This window comes from Onychostruthus taczanowskii, unplaced genomic scaffold (assembly GCF_017590055.1).
Source record: "Onychostruthus taczanowskii isolate IOZ18803 unplaced genomic scaffold, ASM1759005v1 scaffold20, whole genome shotgun sequence".
Lineage (NCBI taxonomy): Eukaryota > Metazoa > Chordata > Aves > Passeriformes > Passeridae > Onychostruthus > Onychostruthus taczanowskii.
Window position 1 is genome coordinate 4,478,231 of NW_024499240.1, and position 12,307 is coordinate 4,490,537.

At 36.4% G+C, this 12,307-nt stretch overlaps 1 protein-coding gene across 1 annotated transcript in view; it reads left to right on the forward strand.

The window, feature by feature from the left end:
• The window catches only part of METAP1D (methionyl aminopeptidase type 1D, mitochondrial), a 43,741-nt gene that overhangs the window by 11,627 nt on the left and 19,807 nt on the right, over window positions 1–12,307 (forward strand). The window contains exons 2-3 of the mRNA XM_041403638.1: window positions 892–1,083; window positions 10,490–10,656. Of these exons, the coding sequence (XP_041259572.1) occupies window positions 892–1,083; window positions 10,490–10,656 (359 nt within the window). The remainder of the gene's footprint in view (window positions 1–891; window positions 1,084–10,489; window positions 10,657–12,307) is intronic.

A 12,307-nucleotide genomic window follows, 5' to 3' on the forward strand; every position in this document is an offset into this window, starting at 1 on the left:
TCTAGAAGTTCTGAGTTGAGTTTACAGATTAGTAATTGATTAAATGGATGTCTCTATAGAGAATTTCATATGTTACTGCCCACTTTTGCAGACAAGGTAGCTAAACATGCTCGGGAGAATTGCCTGGTCATATTTTGCTGGCAAGTTAGATTATCTTCACCTTGTGGAGAGCAAAACATTTATTTCTTATTATGGATTTACTGTCTGAGCAGAAAAGGCTGTGTAAACCCTTTCCAGTCTACAAAAAGGAGTTTGAGACTTAAATTCTTGCAAAGACTCCTTGCTTACTCTGTCTGGCTTAGAAAATCAGACAGTATAATAATCCAATAAACCATACAAAGTGAGTGAATAACCTGGTGGAAATAGTTCAGAAATGAGGTTTGGTTTTTGGTTTTGGTTTTGTTTGTTTTGGGGTTTTGTTTATCTGTTTTGTTGAGGGTTTTTTTTGTTGTTGTTGTTGTTTTAGCTTAATAATATATTTTTGAATAAATTAGTCTGAATGTTTGGTACACAGTAATTCTGTTACTTTCTGCCTGTTTTATACTTATGTCCTTCCCCTTTATCATCTATTAGAACAACTTCCCTTTCTACAGAAGGGCTATGTTATTTATAAATTGCCCTTTTATTTGCCATGTGCTGTATATGAAGTGGGCCGTAGATGGTAGTTACATGGCTTAAGAATAGAACCCTTAATTTTGATGTGTTTTATAAACACTTGGCAATAAACGGGCTCATCCTGTGTCCTTTGACTTCCGTGGGAGCTCTGACAAGTGTGTTTACGCCAGAAGAAGCGGGCTGCCAGTGCAGCAGAGCGGGCAGCGCGCCTTTGCTTTCAGCGCAGTTGTGTGTCCCCGTGCCAAGAATGAATTTTGCCGATTCACATTTGCTCAGTTTGTCAACACACAGCTCCCATTGAACGTGGCGGGACGAGAATCATTCTTGGCACGGGGCCGCGGGCGGCCCGGGGAGCGCGGCCGGCGGCGGCGGGAGCCGTGCGCTGGCCGGGGGAGCAGTGCCCGGCCTTGGCTTCCCGCTTCCCGCCGCTCCCGCCTCCTGCAGCGTGCGTTCGCTGCTCTTGGAGTGGTGGGAAGAGTCGCTGATAAAAAAGGATTTCCTAGGTTAGTTTTCAAGGCTATTTTTTGTGTGTGTGGCTGTCTGGATGATGAATGGGAATAGGAAAATACTGTTGACCCATTTAAATCATGTTAGACAACTTCCATTGCTCATCTACATAATGAAATACACACTGAACATTACAGCCTAAGTATAAGAGCCAGGGAACTACAAAAATAATATTTTACTCATTTAGATTATGAAGTAAAATATAGGACATTAGTACTAATGATAGTATTAAATTTTAAGCCATGCAAATTGCAATTGTCAGTGAAAAAGAAGTATAAGTTGAAAAGGCTATTAGCATTTCAGCTTTAACAGTTAATTTCAGTAATTTCTTTTTTCTGCTAGTGTGTAGCTTTAAAAAGTCCATATGCAAACCATTTAATGGTAAGCACAGAAGTGTTTGTTTTATATTGTTATTTAATTTCAGTCATTAAAGAAATGCTAGAAAATAATTTGCAATATTAAAATATATTAGCATTTTGTATTACTGAGAGTAAACTGCAATTTTTACTTGTGTAAAATCAAATATAAATGGCAAATTATTAGTAACCAACAGATGAAATAATTTAAAGCATTTATTTAAGTACCAAAGCAAAAAATGAAGCCTTTAAAAATATAAATTTTGTTAAATAGAAACAGAATTGTGAGCATTTTAAACTAAATACAAATTTTTAAGTGCTGAATTTAGGCTGACATGTTTCTATGGTTACCTACCTTTCCAATAGTTTGGTGAGATGTGTAAATAGGCCTGTGAGTCACTAGTAATTATTTGGGTTTTGTTTGTTATAGTTGTAATTCTGTGTTCAGTTTGAATCTAATACAGTTCATACCACATGCTTTGGTTTATGTATATTTTAGTGTGTATGATTGACAGTGATTGAGCATTTCTTATGGAGTGCTTGGTTTTTTTGTCATAAGTGATGTATGTTGGTACTTCTGAAATGTAAACAACTTCTTCCTGTATCACTGTTTGAGAAACAGGGATTTTTATGCTAAAAAGAGGTCTTTGTAAATGTTAAGCAAGGAGATAAGTGAAAGGTGTTTAAAAAACATTTAAAACATCTCCCAAACATTATAATGTACTCTTCCAAATTTGATCTGTAATTCTATCATTATAATTCACTCAGTGACCCAAATGTCACACATTTATGAATAAGCTTCCAAGTTACGCATTAATAGCACAGGGTAATGACTGACAGGTTTAAAAATAAATGTTTTAATCAGGATGCTACAAGTTATCTGCAGCAAGCTCTTGATTAGTACATCTTCTTGTGCAGAGCATTTTCTTGAAAGAAAAATAAGAGCTTATTTCTACTGCCACCACAGCAGTTGAGCAGAAAAAGCTGTAAGCTCTTAGACCTCTCTGCTCCTATACTTTGAAATCTGGATTATGGGATGTAACTCCCCAACCTTAGACTCGGCACTCTAGCAAAGGAAGCATACATGTTTTCTCAGTAAGAATTACTCTCCTAACATCATTTGTGTTTTCAGTGAAAACAGGACAATACAAGTAATTAACAACTTCTAACACAAGGCAAGAAATACTACTAGTTGTCAATTTTACCAAATAAGTGGTAATGTAATCTTATTTTATTAAGGTATTCATCCCAAAGTTGTTGACCATGTGCACTTTTTTCCTTAATTTTGAGATAAGACTGACCTATGATTCAGAAGTCATCTTGTGTCCTTAGAGATTTGGCTGTAGGTGTATGGAAAATACTTACTGCAGGAAAAAGACTGACTGCCTGTTCTCTTCCCATGTGTCAAGCTACACAGAACATCCTGATACAATGTTCAGGAGCATTCCTAAATTTCCTATGCAAAGATTACTCTTATTTCAGCAATGTTGCTTGCTAACTGAAAGGGTGGAAAATGGATTTTATGGTGATCCAGATGTATTTTTTCCATTTCAGGTGGAAATTTTAGCGGTTAAAGTAGGATTTATTTTTAACATTTAATATTGTGTCAGGCATGTATATAGGACATAAACATGCCAGCTGAAAAACAGTTGTTTCACAGAGCACCTGAAAAAATTTTAACCCGGTAGGATTCGGTGAATGTTAGAGCTGTGGGGAGGTGCATATAAACAAGAAGATTTGGTATTGTGCTGTATATAAGGACTATTTGAATAGCTTATTGTTTTTAATCTGAAACAAGTGCTACTTTTTAAACTGACTTGTTGCAATAGTTGTTTCTTCCCTACAAAATCAAAATCATTAATACAATAACCAGTCTTTCAAGCAAAAGTAATTTCTCTGATCTTTTGAAAAATCTAAAGATAGATAGAAAGTACTTGGAAAATGTATTTAAGTATGGAAGGCTGAACAGATATGTTTCTCATTCTAATTTATTCATTTTATGATAAATTAATTTACTCAATAAAGGAATGCAGTAACATAAGAGGAATGTTTCTTCTGCTAGTCAGAGAAGTTGAAACTTGCCAGATGCTGTGATCTGGAGCCTAAATTCCCTTGATAGTAACTGTGATTGAAACCCTTAATATTGCTTTGTGCAGCTTTTGTACTGGACTTATCTCATTTTGGAGTGATATTGCTTTAGACAACACTGTCTTTTTATTTTCTTCTTGCGTTTTTCTGTCAGAGAGAGAAAATGTAGCAGAAATAACAGTGGGATGGAAGGCTGTGCTGGAGGACTGCGATGCTCTGTTCCCAGTGTCTGTCCAGTTTGATCCCGTGTTCTGTAATGACAATTCATTTCCTTTGGTATAGTCATGAATATCACTCAGCAGTAGTTAGATTGTACTCCGTATTTTTTAAGTCCTATAATAAAAGAGGGAAGTACTGTTTAATGGTACCAGAATTTTACTCAGTCAGTTAATTTATTTCTTATACTGCCTTGGTGTGAGTCCGTGTGTGTATATGTATATACAGTTGAGCAGTTCTGTAACTTGCTCAACTGGTCAAAGGAGATTTTAAGAATATAATACTAATTTTTTCTTCTTGTTTGTTAAAGTTGCACTGTCAGTTGCTGCTGATAAAAGGTGGCATCAAGCCAGCTTCCTGAAGGAGCTATGGGGAGGGTCATGGCTTGTCATGACCTGGGCACCGGTACTTGAATGTTGTTATTATTGGGATGAAGTACCCTTAGGCTGTCATCCTTCCTGTAAATAGAAGGGATTCTGATTCTCTGTGGTTTCCCAGTTTACCAACTTGCAGAACAGCTATTTTGTTTGCCCTAAGTTTGACTGAATAATGAATTAGAAGCACAGCACTATTCCAGAAGGCACTGATTCATCATTTTAGTCTGTTAGTCTAGACTAAATCATAGTAAGTAAAGAAAAACAAAATCTGTTTCCATATAGTTTATAAATTTACAAACTCATTTATATTGGCATACAGCCAACAAATTGCCCAGTTCCACTCTGCATGAAGTAAGGGCAGAATTGTAATTAGCAAGGAGTGTAACTGAGGACCAAAACAGACTTTTTTCAGTGACATGGGGGAGTCACGGTGATGCTGGCAGAGGGGCTGACTCTTCTCCCTTGGAGTCGGTCCCCATTCGACCGTTGCTATGCTTCATTGCCTCTTAGGAGAGTAACAAGAACAGTCCTGTTAATGCCTCTATTAACTAAACAAATTCTGTCGTTAATTTCCAGAAAAATTAAATAAAACAATACCAATTAGAATATAATGTTTGCAAGATACTGGCCTGCGTTTCAGTTTATCAGGGTAGGATCATAAGCGTGCTGTTGTTGAAGTTTTCACCAATGTGTTGCTGTTGTAACTGAAGTCACATCTATCCTGATGAATATTTCATTTCCCCAATCATGCTATTAAAAACAGAGTGTTTTTACCCTTTCATTTCTGCTTTCTCTTTTCCAGTACCATCGTGACAGCTGTGGCTGCGTCCTGTTTACAAATTGCTGCTAGTCACATTTTCAGTAGTCCTTATGGGTTTTGCTTTCCCCTAATACATCCAATTAGGAGGAAATATTTCTCACAAGCAGGGACTTGCTCTTCTCCTTGTAATGACATAGTTCTGCAATCCAGGAAACAGTCCTGCATGGTGTCCATGTCCACGATTTCCTGATGTGGGAAAAACGTGTGGAAAGCATCTGGAGAGGAGGAGACCCCCTTTACCAGCTTGTTTCCTGTAAGCGAAATTGGAAGACCTTGTCTGTGCAAATAGATTTCAAAATAGAGTCTGCCCTTTGACTGTCTCCATAATTACACAGCGCTCTCTGTATTTTATTTGGCTGCCAGAGCAGTTAACCCCTGGAAGTAAGGGGCTGATGATGGCGTGACCAGCACGGGTATGCAGACATGACCATGTGAATACACTCTTGTTTGGAGAAGCCTGTCATTAAGACCTTCTTATAATATAATTTTACCAAATTTGAGAATTATCATGTGTTGGATTATGTTGATTAAGTTACGTTATATCCGTAATGTACAAAAATGTGAAGGTATTAGTTGCAAAAAAGGGAAAAAAAAAGAGAAACAAAAAAAAAGTTCTTTCATGGCTTTGATGTAATCAACATCTGTCAACAGAATGAATTTGCTTTTGTTTAATTTCAAGGGCTCTTGTCCTTCTACTTTGCCCAATCAGTTTCAACTTCTGCCTCAGGCATTTCCCTATGTTGTTCTTGGAGGTTTTTTCCTTTTTTTCTTTCTTTTTCTTTTTTTTTAGCAAATGCGCAGGTTATTGCATGTGAAATGTGAGCTGGTCTTCTGCTACACAGGTTACACAGAGCTGGAAAGAACCTTTAATCTTTCCCATCCTATTTTTGAAGCTTGGACATACCTTTGCAACAGGGGGGTTACAAAGTCAGTGTTTTATTAGACAGTTAGAGTTACAATTACCAGTAAAGGTCTTTCAAACCACAGCCATTATTTTGGATTGAAAAATGGGAACATTTGGTAATTAGCAGTAAGAAGCTATGTATTCTTACCTAGTTGCATTGGCTGGATTCCACATATTGTTCCTGTTAGTGATTTTTAATACCTCATTTTAAGCTTTAATCCTCAGAAGTTTCAGCAAAATGAGTATTTGCACAAGAACCTAAATTATGCTAGAGTATTAAAATTACCTGACAAGCCAAATGAAGGATCTCTAGTGTTTTACTTCCAAATGAATACATATTAAGAAAATCCCCACAGTCATTATTTTTTTCAGTTTAAAAACAAAGATTAAATCGCATAATTTGAGAAGAGTTCTCAGAACAGTGCTTTTGATGCTAACTTTATCAAGAGCAATTTGATTTTATTTTCTAAATAGTTTTGAATGTTAATTCTTGTAATCCTAACTAAATTTGGTACTCTGCTTCTGTTGATACTATGACTAAATTATTTTAAATTATGTTAATTTATTTCTTGTCTCTTTTAAGATGCACCCTTGTATTTATTGTAACTCAGAACTGTCATGAAGTTTATCCATTGGTAATATTTTTATTAATTGCTTGGAAAATTGAAATCTTTAATGAATAAATACCAAAAAATTGTTGCTAACAATCACATCTGATGAATCATGCAAATTAGCAGTTTTTTACCCAGCTACCCCACACTTCATTCATTGGAAACATAGCTTGATAAATTGCTGTAACTGTTAAACAGGAAGCATTAGAAAAGGGCTTATGTGAGAGTTCATTTTCAATATCTCCTGTTAAAAATACTTCTTGACCAGAGGAAAATCACATTTAAATTACTAAAATCAACTTAATTAAGGGTCATTAATAGAGATACACATAAAAAACTCTCCACTCTAGGAGTGAAATGAGAGCATTTCATTATATAGTGTAACACGCATGAACAGATAACAATTAAAATAGCCCTGGAGTAAAAGGCTAATAAATATAGGGCACACTGTGCTGCAAAATCAGTCACTTAAAAATGCTCCCACCCATCATAATTCTTGAATGCAATATTCAGCCGCTCTGACTGACTCGTTTAAAAGGAAAAGAAATGTAATTTCCACACAAGATAAATTCATCTGGTAATTCAGAAGAGCTCACAGTGCATTTTGGTAGTGTTAATGCAGAGGAAGGTCTGGAAGGTGTGCTGAGGAATCCAGCGGCACACGGATTGCACAGTGGGATTCACTGGTGGCTCCCGGAGCAGTTGGCAGGGATTTTCTGTGCTCGATGCATCCAAGCTGGGACTCGGTAACGCTGCTGATCGTTCTCCTTAGTGCAGCTGACAGTAAATATTCTACTGCTCGTGGCAGGTGACGTAGCCTTGCTGTTGGGGTACAGAATAAACACATTAAGGGTCAACTTTATATCCTGGTAGTGCTGGTCTGTTACCAGCCTAGCCAGCTTCACACACTGCAGTTTCTGCTGGAAGATGCATAAATGCCACGTGTATGAATTGTCTTACAGTAATTAGTATACACAGAAAGCTTAACAATGATGTGCCTGAGCATCACTGTTGTAGAAGTAAATAAAGGCACTGAGAAAGCTTTGATGGGTGTAAGGGGTGAGGAGGAGGGAATCTCTGAGCCAGACTTGGAGAATACAGACAGTTGTTCCTGTCTCAGGTGATTGATGATGTTGCTATATCAAATTAGCTGGGAATATGGAGCTTGAAAAATAAAAGGCACTGTGGAGGCATTAGAAGGCCTTCTTAAGGAAGGAAGTGTGTGGATGGAGTCCTGATTTTCATTATAGACCAGTAACTTCATTGTATTTTAATGCCATTTTATTTAATTTTATTTTTACATTGTAGGAGAATGTTTTCTCTTATAATTTTTTATATTTCAAATAAAGGTTTAGTTGTCCTGTGTTTATAATTCTTGTAATATAATTTAGGAATTGTATTTTAGAATGGTGATACTTATTTGCTTGTCTCATTTCATCTGTTCAAATAGTAGATAGTTTTGTATGCATCTGTTTTATAATGAGTAGTTAGTAGAATAACAACAGGCTACAGTACCTTATTATCCTGTTATTTTGTGACAACACTTGCAGTGTATCTTTGGGAGAATAGAAGTAAAAATTTTATTCTGAATAAAAAGGTATCCCTTCTGAATGTGAGCTAGCCAATAGACATGCACCCATGAATATGGTTTAATATATTTAAGAGTGTGGGTTTGGGGGAGGCATTGGGAATAAATGACAAGCACACTTGCACCTATTCTTCCCCAGTTAAATTGTGACACAATCAACAAGTGCCCAGGGAGCATTCTGGGCATCAAGGAGAGCATTTAAAATACAAGTTCACATATTGATGTCCATGTGGACTCTAGCTAACCACATCAGTGAGTGTGGGATTTCAATATATTTGCAGTACCTTTAGCTGGGCTAAAAGCAAGGTACTTCAACTGCACTTTGTAAAAGAGGCAACTTGGCTTACACTGTCAGACTGATTGCTACTTCTGATGGCCCAAAAGTTGCTGCCTCAGCAGATTCTGTGCTTCCAAATTCCAGAAATGAGAATAAATCAGACGGGGAATTTGTAGGATGCTTTGGGTTCTTCGGATGTGCTTACAGTTGTAGTTTAGGTGACTTTCTGGGTATTTCTGGGTATATTTAGGTGGTTTTTGTTAACTGGACAATGATTTTTTTTTTTTCCTTGTGAAGGAGATTCTAGGAAAGTAGATTATGAGCCTGCTGTTCAAATTCTAGTTAATGGACTGCCACATCAATCCAGCCCTCTGTTAACTGGGCGGCTCCACTTCCTTGGAGACACTTTCTTCTGTTTTGAAGCAGGCAGCTTCCATTGGGTACTTAGGTTATACTGAGAGCTTGAGGTGAATCTCACCCTTCAGCTTCACTTTGTTATTTATCAACAAGTCAAACAAACAAACAAACACACCAAGCTAAAAACCCAAACAAAACAAACAAACAAAAAACCTACCCCACAAAAAAAAACCCTCCAACAACCAAAACAAAATAAAAAAACAACCAAACAAAAAAAAATCCAGTAGAATTGGCTTGAGTGAAAGTTTCTACACCTAGGTTTTAACTTTTCAGGTATTGGTACTTATATGTAACCCTGACCAGTGCAAAGAGACAGTCAGAAACATCTGATGCAAACCCGATGAAACTATTTCAGTCTGGGTTTGGGGCTCCAAAACAGTGCATAACTCGAATCTTCTGTATGTCATAGAGTACTGTAAAAGAGCTGTCTTTGAAAGATTGCACATGTGGAAGGATAATTTCTGCATCTGAACATGATAAATGCATCCAAAAGAAAGGAAGGAAGGTACAGTAGAATAAAAAACATGAAAGATGTAAAAGAAACTCTTCTGGAAATAAACTTTTACATAGTTACAAAATATGCAGAGGATTAATTTCTTAATTTCTGTGGTATAAAAATGTTTAGTTACTTCTGTTTAAACAAAAACTTTTTACTGAAGAATAATTATTCATCTGGATTACTTGCCACAAGATTGCTCTTGTGTTTGTATACATAATGACATTTTTCAGAAGCAGATCAACTGTTATGTTAAACTTGTTTCAGAAAAGAGCCCTGTTTATATTGTAGAACATTTGAGTAGTGGAAATACACACTGTGTGTAATTGTAATGTTATTGGGCAGTGTCAATAATCCTTTTGAATTTCCTGGTTTTGATGCTAGCATTGTCTTTTGTGGTGCATTATTTTGGTTTTGATGTCTCTGAGAGCCTTTGGGCCTCAATCGCCCTTTCTTTTTCCTTTTTAACTTTTTTTTATTTTTTTTCCTTTTTTCCTTTTTTCCTTGTTTTGCAGAGGCAAAATGTGTCATTGCCCAACAACTAAGTTTGAGCTATGAAACTTTCGTCCCAAATTCCCATGTGAATTAAATGGACATCTGATTGAAATACTCCAAATAAATTGCACTTTTAATCCCTTCAATTACTTATGGCCAAGATTAAAAATACCTCCTGAAGTTTCTTCTGTTACCCCCTGAACAAAATGAACTATTCTTTGTGTCTTGAGCAACAAGACAAAGAGCAACATTACCTTTGTTATGCTGAAATCTGTGACTAATTCTATAAAAATACAGCTGAAAATATTGTATGAAATAACATTGTCTTCTTTTTTTTGTCTTCTCTTTTCTTGCTATTGTGTCTTATTAACTGCTTTGCCAAGCCTTGAACAGTGCAAATTGCTCCAAGCAGAGGCCTGTTAGAGCATCACTCCTGTCTGTAAACTGTGGGGAATTTACCCACACTGCTTTTTAGTGCATCAAACCAAAACAGATTTGATATTTTATAAAGCTTCAAAGTATTGTTTGGGAAGTTTCTTGTTCTCATATCTTTTTGTTCTTTCTGCTCTCTCTTAAACAGTACAAGATTTTAATTACCCTCAGCAACTACATGAGTTCTGTGCTTTATTTTACATTATGCCCTTCTTTTTGCATATTTTCCATTTTGTAGTGTGCAGGTAGAAAAAAAAAAAGTTAATATTTTTTAATTTATCTGTTAACAGGTTCTGTGACTGGCTGCCATATAATCTTTTCTTTGTGCAATCATAACTACCTGCACAGACACTCAAGCAATCATCAGCAAAGATGCTTCTTCTTTCAGGGACAAAGAAATGCTGCTTATAGTGTAGTTTGGCCAGCCGTGGTTTCTCCAGCTCACCAAGTTCCTAAGGTACAGCAATTTCTGTTACCTAATCTGTTCTTCAGCCAGTCTAGAGTTTGATTGCAGTCATGATCAAGTGTATTTGTTGTCCAACAGCTGGGGGTTGGATCACTGTCCTGTTGCTTGTTCTGGTATTTGAAATAGGAGAACTGATGTCCAGCTGTCTTCCATGTTAAACACAATGATGTATTTAGCTATGAGGGAGTTCAAACCTGGGGCTTGTTTAGTTATAGTAGAATAAATGTGAGTATTATAATCATCTGTCAACAATTCTGGGTCCAGATTCTTGTTTGGAGCAATTGTAGACTGTCTTACCAGAAGTCAGTAGGAATCGTTCATGATCATCTGAGTCCCCTTCTATATAAATCTCTAGCAAGCAAATTATAAAAATGCTTGTATTTTGCTGATGATTTTATACATTGGTTATGTCAGAAAGAGAACATACAATACCTGCTGGTAGCTGTCCCACAACCCTGCTGCACATTTTAAACTTGTCTTTTTTGTGCCTGACTGCTCTTATTCCTTGCAACATATATTTTTGGTTTTATTTACTTTAAAGCCAAAAGGGACTTTTTGATGCAAATGCAAATTTAACATGTGCTCCACTTCTTGTTTCCTTTTTTTCCGTTTCTTTTTTTCCCCTGTTTAATTACAGCATACAGATTAACTGTTTAGTATCTTTCCTTTGGCCAAAAGAAACCAAAGTACCCTTCTAAACAGTGCTTCACAGGATGTGAATTAGTACTTTTTACAGTGTTGTTTCTCATTTTAATATAGATTTCTTATGACAAATGTAGGGCATTTCCATGGGCCAGATATACTAAAAAGTTATTAGATAGGAAAACAGAGAAGAATGATGGAAGTAGGGCTCTTAGCCCTAAGAAGTTGTGTGCAGGGAGAACATAGGGTTACATGCTCTATATATTTTCAAAAGCTTAAAATCACAGAATTAAAAAACTTTATTTTCTGTATTTAGATACTTCTTTTTAGGATAAAGAGGAAGAAATATATTGTCATAATGAAAAGGTTTCTTCCCAGATCAGAGTTCTCAGACATGTAAAAATCAGTCCACATCTATGAAATTTGAAAGGTTGAGGGCAAAGTTTTTACTTTTATTCAGAGTATGGCAGAAATCACATTGAAATAACAGTGTTTTTTAAGATGTTGGTGTGAAACTGTCCACATGGACATTTATATTTACTCTGCTTTGGGCTTCTCCCTTCACAGTTCTTAGAGGTCAGTAGGATCATGTCTCAGTTATTAGGTGAGTGCCCTCCAAGGGGAAAGTGAGGGTGATGCTGTGTATGGAGTTGCTAATCTAACAAATGGCATTGTTTTGGTAGTTTGGTTTGGTTTTTTTTCACTAAGGCCCAAACTACTGCAATAGGACGTTGTTATGGTTGTTAAAAAAATGGGAAATTCTGTTGACATAAGTTTGCTAAAGATAATTTCATAGTTTTTATCAGATTAGTCATAAAATACCTGTAACAGTAACAGTAGTCTTCCTGTTTAAAGTCCCAATAGAGTTTGTCAGTTGCCTCACTCTTTTTTACTCCTACACCCTATTGCTGTATGGTTGGTTTGTGTACAGCCAAAATGCCTACTTTGTTTTCTGCCTGCTGGCTTGACACTGTAAAGTCAGTGCAAAACTCACCCTGTG